General features: G+C 40.5%; 1 protein-coding gene across 5 annotated transcripts; it reads left to right on the top strand.

Annotated features, from left to right (window-relative positions):
* Positions 1-16: 16 nt before the first annotated feature.
* Positions 17-16,372, top strand: ALG12 (ALG12 alpha-1,6-mannosyltransferase). 5 transcript variants are annotated; one of them, XM_030480884.1, is made up of 10 exons: positions 17-252; positions 4,273-4,465; positions 4,604-4,736; positions 5,287-5,460; positions 6,863-7,057; positions 8,369-8,472; positions 8,949-9,172; positions 9,922-10,091; positions 10,287-10,362; positions 15,034-16,372. In XM_030480884.1, the coding sequence occupies exons 2-10, from the start codon at positions 4,301-4,303 to the stop codon at positions 15,263-15,265; spliced, it is 1,473 nt and encodes a 490-aa protein (XP_030336744.1). In that variant the 5' UTR covers positions 17-252; positions 4,273-4,300; the 3' UTR covers positions 15,266-16,372. The 5 variants fall into 5 exon arrangements, with proteins under 5 accessions (XP_030336744.1, XP_030336748.1, XP_030336746.1 ...); XM_030480886.1 differs by having other exon boundaries at positions 75-252; positions 4,276-4,465; XM_030480887.1 differs by lacking the exon at positions 17-252 and adding an exon at positions 279-405 and having other exon boundaries at positions 4,276-4,465.
* Positions 16,373-17,715: the final 1,343 nt, after the last annotated feature.

Raw genomic sequence — 17,715 nt, 5'->3', positions numbered from 1 at the left:
AGCGCTCATAGGCCCCGCGCGCCGCCGCCATCATGAGAGCGGGCAGGCGCGAGCTCCGCCGGCGCGTCAGCTCCGCCCGCCATTTTTATCGGGCACCCGCCCCGCAGCCCCCTCGCTGCCGGGGCCGCGCTCTGCCCTCACCTAACATGGCCGGCCGGAGCGGGGTCACGTGGCCGTGGGGCTGCCTCCCCCCTGCCGCCCGCCCTCTCCCGCCGACGCCCTCTGTGGGGTGGCCACGTGGACGCGCGGGCGGTGAGTGCGGGCCGGTGACGAGCGGAGGGAAGGAACGGTCGAGTGGGGGGCAGCGGGGAGGGCCCCTTCGTTCGCCGCAGCCCGGCCGGAGGGCGGCCCCGGAGCCCCATCCCCCGCGGAGGCGCTGCCAGGCGGCCCCCACCTCCGGGCACGGTAGCTGCGGCGCGGCGGGAGGGAGAGGGGCAGGGCAGGGCAGGGCGGGGCGGGGCAGACGCTGCCTGAGGGGGCGCGCGGCGCCTGTCAGCGGCCGGGCCTCCGCCGCGGGGTGCGGTGCGGCCGCGGCGCGGTGCCCGTGGCTCCAGGAGCGGTGGGCGGTGTCGTGGTCTCCTCACGAGCCGCTGCGGGGCCGCACCGGCGCGACCTGAAGGGGACGAACTTCACACCCGCCCTGGGCGCGCCCGGTGTGCGGGTGGCGGGCAGCGGGAAGGAGGGGGCGCGGGGTGCTGGGTTGTTCGGGTTTGGTTTTCTTAGTCGGGAGCATTCTGTGTGTTTCTTCCCCAGAGAGTGATACTTTGTGCATAGCTTCATTGTGCCTTGCTATCTGGTGCTGTCCCAGGCTTCATCTCCCGCCAAAGCTTTCCCTTCCCTTTTTTGACTCCTGAGGAAATGTATATATAGGACAAGGGGGAATGGCTTTAACTGAAAGAGGGTAGAGTCAGATCAGACATTGGGATGAAATAATTCTCTGAGGGTGCTGAGGTGCTGGCACAGGTTGCCCAGAGAAGCTGTGGCTGCCCCATCCCTGGCAGTGTTCAAGGCCAGGTTGGACACAGGCGCTTGGAGCAACCTGGTCTAGTGGAAGGTGTCCCTGCCTGTGGCAGGGGGTTGGAACTGGATGAGCTTTAAGGTCCCTTCCAGCCCAAACCATTCTGTGATATGAGAATAGCAACTGTTATGTTCCTTCGTAGAGAAGAAGAAAAACCAATCCCAGTAACTGCAAGGTTTAAATCTGACTTCATTCCAAAGTTAGCTTTAAAGCAAAGTTGGAAGAGCTATTAAAGCATAGGAAAACAAAACATGAAAATTTAAGGTAACAGCCTAGGTTTTACCAAAGCTAGACCAAGCCAAAGAGGGAGGACCTCATGGTGGGATGCTCATGGTGGTTCTGCTTAGATGCCTCCATACAGAGCATGTGAGGGAGTGAAATGCAGCCTCTGTAGACAGATTCAACATGCATTTTGGCTGCCAAACTCTAACATTCATACTGAAGCGTATCTGAAAAATGTGAGCTAAGTATGGTAGGTTTCCATGGGAAGAGTCAGAAGTCCGTTGTTTGAACTAATGACACTTCAATAGAAAAAGAATAAACCATTTTTAATTGTTTCAGGTTGTTGTTTGTTTTTTTAAATGTAAAAAAGCAATTTATTTTCACCCAGTTTAATCCCAGGAAGAGATGAATTCTTTATGTTGAGAAATTCTGCTCTTGTATGATTCAGTCTTAATGTAGGACCTGGGGGGGAGTCAATGTGGCTATGTTGTACAGGTTTGAGGAAGATTCTTCTAAAGTTGTTGGAATGTTAACGATGTTTAAAAGTATTTGTATTCACTTATGCTATTCCTCTAACCTTCATTATTAAAATGTTTTTATTAAGTGAAAGTCTGTTTCTGTGGTTTTGGCATTTAAAAATAAAAGCTGTGATTGCAAATATTTTGCTTTTATATGGCAGATTTATTTTAAACATCAAATTTAAATACTAATAATTCCACTTGAACTTTGAGATCTGCCAGCATCAATTTTCAATAGAGCAAGTTATCTCGAGTCTTGACAAGACCACTAAATTTATTAGGCTTTATCTCAGAAACCTAGGTGTTGTCTTTATGCTTTGGTTTTTTATCTCCTAGCATGTTTCCCTTCAGGGAATCTCAGTATGTATAATGCATGTAATTATCTTCCAAATCTATGAATATGCTGGCAAGCTTACTTTCTTCAGGCATACAAAGGGATTGGAGTCAACAAGATTAAAAGAAAGCCTTGTGATAAACCGTGTATGGGATGTGCAGCTTCACTGTCATTCTGATGGTTTAGGAGGCTGGGGACTCGTGGTGATCAGTTAAAGGTAGTGGGAGCAGGCTATATTGTAGGGCGGTCAGAGTCTAATGAATGCAGTATTTATAGGTGAAGGTAACATCTCTTTATTATACAACTGATAAGAAGGGAAAAATAGAGCTTCTTGGCATTTGGGTGTTTTCACAAGGATTCATCGAGTCCTAAAATATCTGAAACGTTAAGAAGCTGTGAATTGGGAGCGGAGAGCACCTCTTGCTGGTGTATTACACACAAGCAGAGTAGCACAAGCTACTCAATGCCCAAGTTGCTATATGCAGTGGTGGATTGATCCTTCAGTGTCCATTTTTAACTCGGGTAAGTTTGGCCAGAAACATGAGATGCCTTTGTATTTATTGGAAGAGTGCAGCAAGAGAGCGTTCTCAAGACAAGAATTTGTACAAGCTAAATTGCCCAGTGCAGAGGCTTAATTCCTGCCAAACACTTCTGAAGTGCTCTGGGTGTCACTCCTGTACCTCTTTTACTACAGCTGTGGAAAAGGATTCTGTTGTAGCATAGCGCTTTATCCACCCTTATAAAGAAGTAATACTAAGCACAGGTTAAAAAGACTTCTTCCCACTTCCTGGGATGCTGTGTTTATTTAGGCTCTTCACAGTGCAAAACAAGCCAAAAATCTTAAGGACCTACCACAGAACTCTTTGTCTTTGAGCCCAGGGTTGGAGCGTAAGTTACAGTCTGTAACCAGCAATCATGAGAAAGAGATGCAGTCAGAGAGAGAGGAAGATACGTGCAATTTTCAAGAAGTACACAAATTTAGGGATTTATTGGTGGTGGCTGTGAAAATAAGGAACATTAACTCACTATTTATTTATTTTTGCTAATGAGCAGGACAGACATCAATTCTAGGAGACAGTTGCTAAGTGATCCTAGAAATCTGCCAGCTATTGTAATCTATTTGATGGACATGTTTAGACCAAAACACGGGAGAAAACATCTCTAACCAAAGCCTCAGTTGCACCTTATAGGTGCTATTTATAAAGTTTCATTTCTATGAGAACAGAACAAGAATAACAATAACCAAAATTTCTTTTATTAAGTTGTAAACTTACAAAAAGTGGGAACTTTAAATTAAAAGAATGTGAAATAGATTACCATGGTTTTGCTGGAAATGGTCATGGAAAATAATTTCCCCCGCCTGCTTTATAATCTGAAACCAGAAAAAGATTAACTGCTTACCCATGACAATGCTTATTCTTATTTGCTCTGGCATCACCTCGGCACATGATGGTAAAATACATAAACAGCACTACAAGAATGGCGCAGTAATGCTGTGAAACTAAGCACTAAGGAGAGATGGCCTAAATTTCTGGGCAGGAGTGCAAAGAATGGGAGTCAGACCATCTCATGTGTCTCCGTAGTGACGCATGGTGCCAAAGGGGATTCACCCTTCACTAGCCGAGCCCAGATCTAGCTACTGGCAAGCTGGTAAACTCAAAAGATCAGAGTACTCAGTTCTGAGCAATTTCTCATCCTCGTGGTTCCTCTCCCACTAGTTTCCGAGTCCTAGACAAATGAGAGAGTATGTCCTAAAGATCATGTGTAAATCCAGTGTGTGATTAAAGTAAGAGTAAACGACAAAGCTGTCTCTGCCACAAAACGCAGACATAGTTGAGGTGGCATTCTCAGCAGTCATGGCAGTATGGAATGCAAAGGGAAATACTTTCTTAAGTAGGGTCTGAGTTGTCTGAGGTTTTTTTAGGTGAAAACTAAAACCATTACATATAAAGAAAGCGGTATAAATCCTGAAATGGTGCCTGCATATGGTTTTGGCTATCTACTCAATGCATTGACTGTATATACTAAAAATATAAACGCATGGATTATTTGATTTATTAGTTTTTGTTTAAACTTTTCTGCTACTGTAGTATGTTTTCCTTGTATTATCAATCTATCTGTTTGTACACTTAATGCCATGTTATTAATGTATTTTCTTCTATTTCTCTTTTTAATAATAGTAGAATATATGTGAATTTCAAATCCAAGATGGGTCAGAGGAGGAGCTCGAGTGGGCGGCCATTCCCATTGCTGCTGCTGATTATTGTTGTGGCCTTCGTTCATTTAACTGTCTGTCCTTTTACAAAAGTGGAGGAAAGCTTTAACCTACAAGCTATCCATGATGTGGTGTACCACCAGCTGGACTTGGATAAGGTAATTTGGAAAGAAGGACACTGTTAAAGATCGCGATTCCTTGCTATATGAGCAGGATACATGCAATGCGAATATGATTTATTCCCATTTTCCTTTGTCTCTGATGTGTCTATCTTACTTAGATTTTCCTTTTTGCAGTATGACCATCATGAATTTCCTGGAGTTGTCCCAAGAACGTTTCTTGGACCAATTTTTATTGCTGCTCTTTCCAGCCCCGCTATATATATACTCTCTGTGCTAAGAATGTCAAAGTTTTACTCCCAGCTGATAGGTATGAGATCTTTAAATCCTCAGAATAGAGATGGTTTTACTACTGGCCTAATGGCTGATGTTCGTTACACTGTTGTAACATTCAGTGTTTGGATCAATGGTTAAAATAGCATATTCTTTTACTTATTGAGGGATTTTGCAAACTGTAGGTACTAGGAGCTAGCATGGTAATTCCAACCCTTCTTTGGTGTAACTAACAGCACAAAGTCTGTGCTAACAAACGTCAGTGTAGAAAAAGCAGTGTCTTTGGCGAATACACTCCCATATGTACTTCCGTGTACGCCTCAGAAAATATTGTTTAACTTGGGCATAGAAGCATTGACCTTTGTGCAAAAGTGTCAGACAAGTTAAAGATAGATTAAAATAGGTAAACTAATGGGGACGTTTTGGGTTGTTGGTTTGGGTTTTTTTTTTCTTCAAAGTGGGAAGAAATATTGCGTTATCTTCAGTATTATTCTTCATAACTTCTTCCTGTTCCGTTATGCCATATTGTTGTTCAACAGTGATCCGTCTGATACTACTCTTATTTCCCATTTTTATTCTTCTAATAGTCCGAGGAAGCTTGGGGCTCAGTGTGATTTACACATTGTGGAATTTGCAGAAAGAAGTTAGAAAGCAGTTTGGAGCAACTACATCAACAATCTTTTGTCTCATCACTGTTACTCAGTTTCATTTGATGTTTTACTGTACACGAACCCTCCCTAACGTGTTTGCACTTCCTTTTGGTAAGTATTCACCTAGAAAGAATTTTAAAATACAAAAATTCTCAAATATATCAGTGTGTTAAAGCACAGAAAATATGTGGTCAGACCAAATCGATATATGCGCTTGATTAAATTGTGTGATACGAAGACTAGAATTAATGAAGCAGTTGTGATTTCCTTGGGGTGGTTTGGTTTTTTTTTTATCTCTATGTGCTTTCGATGACTGTTGAGTCCAGTTTTATTGAATCTGAGTATATGTGGAGTTTGTCAGATGGCTTTGATTAAGTAGAGGTTTGAGTACACATTCCTGATGCATAAAACAAAGCTATCGAAAAGGCAGTATACCTACACCTGCAGTTCAAAAAAAACACCCAACCCTGTGAACTTAGTGTACACAGGAAACAGCTTTCTTATGAGACTGTGGTACAAACTCCACCGCAACATCTCCACCTTCCTCTTCTGCAGTTATCTACAAATATAGCAGGTTGCACACTTAAAGGGGGAAAAAAAATCAAAGTCAGAATCTTACTCTACACGTCTACACATACAGTTTTTCCCCAGAGAGGACAAGAGGGAAGATTAACCATGTAACAGATACTAGCTGAGTCATTTAATGCTTCAGCACAAGTTGTTCAACTAATAAAATCATGAGGTCAATGTAGGAACCTGTAGAGATCAGAACTGAAAACACAAAAAGCAGTTGAATTGTCAGATAAACACTGTGTAGTAATAAACTTCTCAAATAATTTCTGTGGGTATTAATAAAAAAACAAGTTGTTTCATGGTTTTGTACTGTTAGTATTTCACATGTTTTCCTTAGGATCATGACCACTTTACTAGGTAGTCAGTGTTATAAGGTGATTTTAACTGTGAAAAAATCTGTGGAGATGTGTCTTCAGCTAACCATGCAAATGGTTTTATAGTTCTTTCTCCCCAAGAGGTAGTCTGTAGTATTGTTTTTGTGTTTGAGATGGGTTGCTATTATCGTGAATACAGGATATACTCAGCCAAGAGAATAAACACCTCAGCTAAACTGAGCAATAATAATTGTGAATCATAGTTTGAAAGGCTTTTAGTACTCCTCTAAAGTTTGCTTTTGCTTTTTCCTTTTTTTCCTCCCCTCCCTGTCCCCCCCCCCCAAAAAAATAAAAAAGCTAATAAACATACTGTCTAGCGTTCCCACATGTTCCTTCTGCGGTTATGCTTTTCCTAATTACTTAAGCCTCAGCAGCAGAAAAGTGTATGTTATTACAAATTACATTTCTCTAACAGAGGAGGAATTTCTGGACTAGAAACAGTAGGAAGACCAAGAGAGGATTGGTGGGAAGTTAGAGGAACAACATGCTAGCATTGAGAAAAGTGTTGCCCTTTAGAAAAAGAACAGTTTGGTATGTCGGACAGTGTGTTTTATTTCTTTTTGCAGTACTCCTGGCATTGACGTTTTGGATACAGCAAAAGCAAAGGCCATTCATTTGGTTCTCGGCTCTGGCAATTATAGTCTTCAGATCAGAGCTCTGCGTATTCTTAGGCCTCATGCTCCTGGTGACGTTGTTAACTAAAAGAATATCCATTTTCAAAGTTCTTTCCCATGCTGTTCCTGCTGGAATTTTTTGTCTGGGTAAGTGCTTGCTTGGAAAAAACAAATGCCATGTATTAAATACAGCAGAAGTCTGGAGATTTGACTGACTTCTTTGGTGACCTGGCCCTTGGGGCTTTTTTTTTTTTTTTGCTTTTTTTCTCTCCATTTGCCAGTACTGTGACAAGGTTATTTATTTCTTTGGAAATTTCCATGTGAGGAAATAGGTGTGCACAGAGCAGTAGAAAGATACTGTGACCCCTGCCTTTAAATGCTTACAGCACAATGTCCTGATCTTAGAAAGGCTTAGATGTGCAAATGGACTTTTGTATAATTAGTACATGGCTGTAGCTACACGTGTGTTACCAGCTGTAGTATCTATTGCCATGACAATAAGCTGAATCTAAGGATACAACAGTGTAGCAGACAGGGACATCAAGAGAGAGGGTTGTGGGCAGTCACAGTTCAGCTCTGTTTCTTTATTACATTAATTTTAATAGCTTAAGTGATTATCCATGCTAGAGAGGTTGAAAAATCCCCATGTCTCTACCCATCCATGGAAGGCTCATGCATATGCATATGGAGTTACAGAATAGTTTGGGTTGGAAGGGCTTCTCTGCCAGCCTACCTAATTAAAAATGCTGTTGTCAGATGCCTGATGGTGACCTCTGGTAGTGTGCTGTCCCTTCCACAGCATGGACAGTAGAGACAGTAGAAAATCGTGACATACGCGTTTGGAGGCATCTCACAGCGTGTTTGGAGGTCCAATGGGAATTAGTCACTGGTACTCCCATTCCCTCTCTGGGCTAACTTCTTAAATACCAGAGCAGTTTTCATAGAGCTGGGTGAAGGAGGTGGGGCTGATGGATTTGCTGTTCTTCCTGTCTTTTTGCCTCTCATCCCTTATTGTCTTTCTTCCCTCCCATCTAATAAATAGTAGCAAACTTTTAGAGATTAATTTTTATTAATTTACCAGCTTGACAGTAAACATCCATTCAGTACCATTTGAAGTTAACCTGGGTTTCTTACCATTCACTGCATTTAATGCTCTAATATTCTTTCAAAATGAACTTCAATTAAACCACTGCTTTTCACACGTGGGCTTGGAGCAGGGCGACTCTCAATCAGATTCCTAACATGCTTCTGCTAAGACTTCTATTAAGAAATGCCTCCCTCCCCTGCATTTCCAGTGCAAGATAGACAGATTCAACCTTCTCTGTGGCTTTGGGTGAGGCTTACAATGCATGTTCCAGTTTACGTTGATCTCGTCAGTAAATGTGCAATTTGGGTGTGTTAGTTTGCTTTTCCCTAATTTTTAATTCATGCAGATTTGTATTTCTTTAATTCTTTTAGGGCTAACAGTTGCTGTGGATTCTCTATTTTGGAGGCAACTTGTGTGGCCTGAAGGGAAAGTGCTCTGGTATAACACAGTTTTAAACAAAAGTTCCAACTGGGGAGTATCCTTTGAAACATCCCGGAAAAAAGATACGTTGAACACTACCAGCCAAAGCAAAGACTTGATGTGACCTATTCCTGAGACTCAGTTATGGTGTTAAATTCTATTTTTCATCTAGTATTTCAGTGTTTGAAGCTTATGAGACAGTGTCTGTTTCTTAGATCCATAAATTTTAATTTTCATCTGCTGACTGTTCCTTCTTGCTTCGTTGTGTTCCACCAATGTAAAGCCAGATTTCTTCCCTCGGTTTTTCATGTTGCCCATCGTTAGAGCCTTTTGATGAGCCTCTGTTGGGTGATGTGAATGTAATTAGGCAACTGCTTTTATTTCTCAAAGGGTAAGGCAAGAAACCAAATGCCTGGAAGAATGTAATATACAAAAAGCATACTGCATATTTGCAAAATGTGTGTGTACTACTGTAAAGAACAGTTACTTTACTTGTTAGCAGTGAAAGCATCCTTAACTCTCACCTTGAAGACCTCCCCCTTCTTGTGGTATTTCTATTCAGCCCTGCCGCGTGCTTTGGGATGCAGCATTATATTTGTACCTTTAGGTGTAGCAGAAAAGAGAACTCGGATATTACTTTTGCCAGCACTGGGCTTTATTTTCCTGTATTCATTTCTCCCACACAAAGAGCTGCGTTTTATCATATATACTTTCCCTGTCTTCAACATAGTGGCTGCTAAAATGTGCTCACGAATGTAAGTTCAAAATTATGTGGGTTTTTGTTGTTGTTGTTGGGTTTTTCTCCCTCTCAAAATCTGAAAGAAAAGCAAAACTTACTACTGGTTTTATGCACTTCTTTCCATCTTGGAATCTGAATTTCTTGAGATCTTCATATGCATTAGAAAGGAGGTCCGTATCGTTGTACCCGTTTGACTAATGAGGAAAATGGAGACAAAGAAAAATTAAAGTATTTGACAGGGTGCTTTGACAAGTTTGGGGCAGATTCAAGAACAGAGCCCTGATTTTACTGTTATGCTGTTACAGTTCAGTTTATTTTATCCACTGGAGAAAGACACGTTCAAGCGTACTACTGTGGTGGTAACATAACCTACCTTAGGATGGTTTAATAAATAGGTGGGGCTCATAAACCATGAGTTTGTGTTAAATAGTTAAACTTGGGTATATTGAGTAAACAAATTGAAGTCGAACTCTGAACTTCTTTGAAAGAGACTACATTCATAGCTAAAGGTTTCAAACACAAATACTTAGCTTTATTTATGAGCTTGTATTAGCTTTATTAATGAGATTATTCTAATTTAAATGTCACTAGAAGCTAGTCTTTTAGGAATGGATAATAAATACGTTCCATACACATGACTGTAATAAAATCTGCATTAATTTTCATTACCTAGCAGTGGAGTTTTCATACAAGTTCTGTCACAGTAGTCAATGACCAGTATGAAAGAAAATAACAGTTTATTCTCATTTTTTCCTTCCTCGACAGTCTGAATAACTACCGGAAGTCCTGGCTGTACAAACTTGGATCTTTCTTTGTTGTTATGCATCTCCTAGTTAATGCTGCTTATTCAGGAACATCTTTATATGTTTCACATTTCAATTATCCTGGAGGTGTGGCAATTCAAAAGTTGCATGAGTTGGTACCTTCAACAGCAGGTATGTAAAGCTGGCTTGAGGTATGTTCACCTAATTTCAATTGCAGGGGTTTTTTGGTGGTGTATCTTTCTTTTCTTTTAATTGGATATTACTTCACGCTATTTACATGTGTCTTTTTTATTACTGTTTTGTTAATTTATTAATCAGAGTGTTCTTAAAAGAATTTTAAAACTGTATTTTCTTTTCTTTATGTAGATGTCTCAGTCCATATTGATGTGGCTGCAGCACAAACAGGAGTTTCTCGGTTTCTAGAAATCAATTCAGATTGGAGGTATGTTATGAACAAGGTATTTTGATCTGAATACAGGAGCCTGCTTTTTCCCTTTTTGTATATGCATAGGGGCAAGCATCACAGATACAGGTTTTGGTACAGCATATTTACTCAGCCAGGTCAAGAATAATGTGAATCTTCAGAGAATTTTGATGTATGTAGTGCTGCCACTTCAGAAATAGAACACAGCAACATTTTCTAATTGTGTTAGTTGGTTCTGGTTTGCCTGAATAGCATAGAATCTTTTAAAGAAATCAGAAACAGCGCAAAAAATCATAAGCTTACTAAAACACCAATGTCTTTAGTGTAGCTACATTCGGTATTTCACAGCTACAGGTTGGGCAGAGAAGAGATTCAGAGCAGCCCTGCAGAAAAGGACTTGGGGGTGTTGGTTGATGAGAAGCTTAACATGAGCCGGCAGTGTGCGCTCGCAGCCCAGAAAGCCAACCGCATCCTGGGCTGCATCAAAAGAAGCGTGACCAGCAGGTCGAAGGAGGTGATCCTGCCCCTCTACTCTGCTCTCGTGAGACCTCACTTGGAGTACTGCGTACAGTTCTGGTGTCCTCAACATAAAAAGGACATGGAGCTGTTGGAGCGAGTCCAGAGGAGGGCCACGAGGATGATAAGAGCGCTGGAGCACCTCCCGTATGAAGACAGGCTGAGAGAGTTGGGGCTGTTCAGCCTGGAGAAGAGAAGGCTGCGTGGAGACCTCATAGCAGCCTTCCAGTATCTGAAGGGGGTCTATATGGATGCTGGGGAGAGACTCTTCATTAGGGACTGTAGTGGTAGGACAAGGGGTAATGGGTTTAAACTTACACAGGGGAAGTTCAGGTTAGATATAAGGAAGAAGTTCTTTACAGTGAGGGTGGTGAAGCACTGGAATGGGTTGCCCAAGGAAAGAAGTTGTGATTGCTCCATCCCTGGCAGTGTTGAAGGTTGGACAGAGTCTTGGGTGACATGGTTTAGTGTGTGGTGTCCCTGCCCATGGCAGGGGGGTTGGAACTAGATGATCTTAAGGTCCTTTCCAACCCTGACTATTCTATGATATCTCACTAGATCTTGTAAAACACAGCTATAGGTGAACACTTTCCTGCTCTTGGCAGAACAGTATATCATTGTGGAGGTATCTTCTCATTTTGTTTACTTTTGAATGATATGTGTCAATGTGAGGCTTATGTGTGTATTAATAAGTCTATTTTTATGTGGAACATCCTTCACGTAGATGGCATTGAAGCTGCTATAGTGGGCTGATGGTCATGTTCATTAGCTCTGAAAAAATGCAGTTGAGTGCTGTGTTATCATGGACCAGCAGTGGGCTACAAACAGTTTTAAGAATCAGAGTATTGAAATGAATAGTAGGAGATGTTTGTGGGATGGCATTGTTTGCTTTTCAGGATGCAGATCAAACAAAAGGCACCTTTCTGATTCTTAGGCCTACCTCTTCAGCTGAAGTGCAGGTTTCCCATTCAAAATGTCATCTTAATGGAAATGATTCAGCAGACAGTGACACAAAGCCTCACTTCATTCTTGCACAAAACAAAAGCAATGCAAGCAGATTTTGGTTTAAGTAGTACTTTGAGTATGGAGTTGTTTGGTTTTTTCCCTCCATCTACAGTCTTCAGGATCAGTTGAACAAACATAATTTATTTTTTTTTTTATGTTTAGATATAAAAGTATTTTGGAAGTAAAGAGGGAGAAGGGAAAAGTATGCTTCTGGGGGAATTACACAAATCATTGCGCTTGCTATGGCTTATTTTACTTCCATGCTCCCTGATAACGTTGTGATGGTATGGACAGTTTCAAGCTGAATTACCTTCACAGTTACCAATCCAATGTTTATTTCAAATTCGGTTTTGCATGTTCAATCTAGAGAGAGTCTTAAACCATGAGCAGTCAGGAGGAGACATTAAACTGTAAGTGATAGAACACACTGTAGCCGTTATTAGTGATAGCTAAAATGTTCCAATCTTTGGTTTTTGAGCACACTAAATAGAACTCTACTCTCTAAATACAATGCTTAATTTAAATGAGCTTTTTTGAGGTCGTAGATTTTGGATTGTTTTGGGCTCGCAAAGCTGTAGTGTAGTGGGATTGGGAACGAATAACATCCCTGTCGCTGATGGACATTTCATAGTGTTGCAACTACAGAGCAGTTTTTCTCTCTTTTATCTTTACTCATCATAAAAAAGCCTCAAGGGCGGGCTGGTTCATCATAAAGCTTCACATTAAAACAATCAGGCAAAATCCACAGCTGAGCATCATACGCAGGATTGCCACTTTGTCTGACAGCACAGTAGTGCAAAGTTTAATGGCACCAGCTGCCCATTTCCCTTTATGCAGGGAAGTGACAGCCTTTCAGATGGATGAAAACTAACTCACCATCTTCACAGACTGTGTACATCAGGTGAAAACAGATTTAAGGATGGAGTTGCTATGAAGGCTGATGATTCATCAGCATAACTATGAGCCATAAATAAAAGTGTCTTAAAGTTAACAGCTTTCAGTGGCATGCTCAGATTAGATCTGTTTGCCTCAAGAGAAATGCGAGTGATCCATTATTTTTCTTCAAAGGATGATTGAAAGAAGCTTGATGCAGATTCTTACATAGGACAGGTGTTACAATCTTGTCTTCAATTAGTGCCGTCTCTTTGAACCAGGAATAAATGTGCTGTGTAAGCTTAAGGTATTTAAAAATAATAAAATTCAGAAATGCTTGCAGCCAGATGAAAGGCCCCTTATTTGCTGATGAAGAAAATGCAAAATTAGTAGTTGGTGGAGTTGTTACAAAGTATGCCATTTCTTCTGCCAGCCGGGTGCATGTACCATCCTAAGTGGTACTGTGATCTTTTTGGAAATAGCAGATGAAATTAGTGTGCTTTTTTAAATTACCGTTTTTTTGAGGGGAAGAAATCACTTGTTGAGTGTGCAAAGTCTAATTCTGCATTATATGATGTATTTATTGACACCCCTGGATTTTGTCAGCTTGGGGTTTCTTCTGGGTTGACAAAATTTCAGTTAAAAATCCACACAAAACCTCTCGTTTGCTGTAAAGTCCTTGCTTTAAATATCTTAGATGTTAATGACTGCTGTGTCAGGGAGTGTTGTGATGATATAAATTGAGATGGTTTCCAGTTTTTCACAGAGAATTGTGGCACATGAGGCCAGGCCTGCAAAGACAGACGTGGTGAAGGTGCAGCCTGGATTTGCTCCTAGCTGCATTTAAGAGTATGAAGGGTTGGGATCGCAGCATTTCCCTACCAGTGTCCATGCCTGTAAGAAAAGCCACAGCCTTGAGTAAGTTGCTTGTGAAATCTGTGGGAGGAATAAGATGCCTGAGAATAGGAGTAGAAGGCTGTTAGAAGACAGTGCACAGAAAAGGGCAACAGAAGGGGTTGAATGCTCTTCACCCAGGTTACAGAGCGTTGACTCCTTTATAGTTAGATACCTGAGACTGTCTTGTCATAAACAAACTAAAGGAAGTAATCTTCATCTTAACCTCTGTCTTCCGGACTGTTAGCCAGCATTAGTATAGAGCATTTTTCTGGAATACAGAGTAAAGATTTGAATCCAGCTCTCCCACTTTTGGAAGCACACTTAACAGTGGTCTACAGAGTGTTTTGGGGTGGACTGATCTCATTTTTCCCCTTTGAAGTTGTTAGATTGAGGACTCGATCAGCCTGCCATATCCAAAATAAGCATGCTAACCCCTGGGCTATAAATTGCACCTGATTATCTTCACTGAATGAATAACTAACGATTGTGAAGTAGAAGTGTCTTCATGAGACAGTGAGAGAGATCTGTCTCCGTTTCTAGAAAATTAGAGAGGTTCATACAGCTCTGTGAGGCAATGAACCAGCTCTGGGCTTAGATCAGATGGAGAATGGCTGAATCTAGATCTTTCACATCCTTGCCAAATGCTCAAGTCACTTGTTTTGTCATCCTGTAAATTTCCTCTGCAGCTAGATTGAATGTAAGTCCTTTTAAGAAATAACTAACTGTGCGTGTTATATAGTTTTGGAACTCATTAGTTACTTTTTTTATATACATATATTTTAGATAAATAATTTAGATATATTTAGGTACCTAAACAGTTTTATAGAGGCGATCCAGAGTGACCTACCCAAACATGTAGTAGATCAGGAAACTGAACCCAGAAATAACAAGTGTCAAGTTAATACTGCAATTGCCAGACTGTTCTTTCTATGTGATTCTCTGAGCCTTCTACTTTAATGTACAACTACCAGAAGAGAAAGGTTTCTGCTGAAGTGCCTCATTTTATTTTATTTCTATTTTAATTAAACAAGACAAAACCCCTACCCACACTTACTCTACAAAAATTGCAGTTTGACTAAAACTTAAAAATGAGTCCAGTTTTCTACAGTCTCAGGCTTTGGTGTCCTTTCTTCACAGAACTCAGATAGAGGACTAGTGAGAGATTTACTGGGAGTACTGATTTATATCACAATAGCAGCAGAAAGGCTTGCATGGAATGACTGGCTCCCTAAACTCTATTCCCCCCTCCAGTACAAGTTAATTTAATCAGGAGATATAGCTGAGAATGTTACAGTTCCTTTTGTGTTTCATCTTGGATAATGCTACGTGCCTTGCAGTAATTGAGATGTTTCATATGTAAAGAGAGAAATGTAAATAATCCATCTCTGTTCTTTACAGGTATGACAAAAGAGAAGATGTGAAACCAGGAGACCAGCTGATGTTTTCTTACACACACATACTAATGGAAACAAACCCTCTTCAAATATCACATTACAAGACAACCCACAGGCCACTGGCAAATATACCTGGCATCAGTAAAATTGGGTTGAACTTTACTGCACTACCTCCTTTTACTTTAAACTTGAAACCAAAATTAGTACTGTTGGAAAAACTTCCTCTATCATCTTGACTGTGAATTTTAAGTAAGCCTTTTGATGTAATTTTGCTGATGACTGAATAATCTAAGACAGCAGCAAATTGTCATTCCAGCACTGCAATTCAGCTTCCATGGAAAGGCGCAGAAAATCTTTGTACCAATTGGTATTTAGCTCCGTCCTGTTTCTTACATAAACATTACAGTGCATTCCTGGTCAGTATATACTCAAATACTGAGTCGTATTGTTAGATATGTTTGAGAGAGGCTACCTGCAAGTTTAGTAGTATTAAGTAAAACCTGTCTACTTGGTTTGGGTAGCTGCCTGTTTCACAACGTAGCACAGGTATGTCCTAATTGTCCTAGATAAGATACATAATGGCACAGGTTTGTGCTACGGCAATAATTTGATATGTAATCTATGTGCGCAAAGATATATTACTTGATGTATCTGCAGGATTGTAACCCCCTCAGTTGTCAGATTGCCTGTGTGAAACTTAATGATGCTATCAACATAGGAAAGCCATATTCATTGTAGCTTCATCACAATACCTAATTGTGCCCTATAGGCTACCAGACTAATTAAAGATTGACTTAAAAAGCAGTTGGACCTTTGACAAGCACTGTCTCCTAGCAGATTTGAGGATGGTTGTCTTTATTCCAACAGCTCATAAAGAAGCAGCAACTTGGTTTTCACAGAAAAAAGAACTTTTAAAATGAAGCTTCCCTCTTCTGCTGTAATGATATCTTAATTTGCAGTGCAGATATTTACCTATGAGACTACCCACTTGAATACACTTTAAGAAGATAGGTACTGTTTTCTTTTTTTTTTTTTTTATGAAGTAGTCCCTTTGGAAAGGCGTAATCTAATGTGCTATGTGTTGCATTCTGTAAACTAGAATAAAATAGCATGCTCTGTAGTATCTTCTCTATTAGATGTTTTTGTTAAGAATGTCTGTTAAGGGGTAAACTAAGGATAAAAAGTTGGAATTTTGGTTAGGGCTGGTTGTAATATGACAGGAGCTCCATTAGTGTAAAAATCAGTATTGCTGAAATAAACATGGGCAGGAAACTATTCCTTGCTGGCTGAAAACTTGAGTAAAAAACTTTTATTGAATAAAGTGAGTTTTGTTTTGTTTTGTATTTTACTTTTAAAAGTATGGTTCGTTCAGGAACTACCTTTACCCGTTTGTACATTTCGGTTCTTAGGACCATGTTTTCCTTTTATCCTCTAGATGATGTATCAGAGGACAGGATCTGTGGGGTGGAGCCTGCTCCCCTGTGGGTGGCTGTAGCTGTTATGCAGGCTTCCGCAAGCGGAGCAGATGTGGCAAAGGCAACCTGCAGAACTTGTTGGTCCAGTCTCCGGCTGCTCTAGAAACTGAAATCACTCAAGTATTCTCTATTTGACTTGCCTTTGGAAGAAAACTCAGCTTCCTTCAGAGCCGATATGAACATCAAACAATTCACATGAGACAGCAGGAAGTACATGTGCAAATAGCTGAGAATTTGGAACAATATAAAAGGAAACTTTTAAATAAGGATGTAGGCTCTTATGCTAAATCTAATCATTGTCTTTATGTAACTTTCCCACACCGTAATCCATAACACAAGAATCTAAACTAAAATTTATCCTGCCCAAGTGTAGACCAATGTCTGCACTGCTGCAGTTAGGTGTATAGTTATCCCAGCTTTCCAAATCCCGAGTTGTCAGAAACCCTCTGCAAAAACAGGGAAAACTTAGGGCTATTATGCTTGTAACACAGGCAGCTCAAGCTAATGCCTGAAGTGGCACAAAGTATGTGACCATTAGGCATTTGAGGAGTTTAATCTCGCTGCATGTCACACATAACTGATGGGTGCAGGTAAGAGAGACACTGAAAACTTACTTGGAATTTCTGAAGTGAGTTTAAAGTACTAGATTTCTGATGACTATTGAAGTTATTAAAAGAAAAATTTCTTTTGTCATGACTAATTACAAACAATCCTAGCTTAAAGTAATGCTTTTCTCAATAAAAGCAGAAATAGGGTGAGCGTATTCAAATAATTGAGGGTTGACTTAACCCAAATAAAGCAAAAGATGGATAGTACAGCCATCTCTAATATAAAAATATATGTGTAAATAAAAAGCATTTAACATGCATAATGCTGCAGTAGAATGAGATGTCCTTAGGATGTGTTGTTAAACTCCCCAAAGGTCAAAAGCTGCATAGCATTATGCACTGCCTTTTGAAGTTTGACTTAATTTCTTACAAGTAATGTTTGTTCCTGTAAAGAGCAAGGCTAACAAATGATTTGGACACAAACACATCATCGTGCTGTTTCAGCCAGAGATGGGGAATGGTCACTGCCTGAGATTGAGGTCACCCTGTGTTGTAAAACTAAATAAAGTAATTGCATCAAAAAAAGTTGTGGAACTCTGCAGGAGGACATTTTCGGATACTGAAAGTAAAGGCTGCTTCAAAACAGAGTTAAACAGGATCACT

Source organism: Strigops habroptila, chromosome 3, assembly GCF_004027225.2.
Source record: "Strigops habroptila isolate Jane chromosome 3, bStrHab1.2.pri, whole genome shotgun sequence".
Lineage (NCBI taxonomy): Eukaryota > Metazoa > Chordata > Aves > Psittaciformes > Psittacidae > Strigops > Strigops habroptila.
This window is presented reverse-complemented; position numbering and strand designations above follow the sequence as displayed.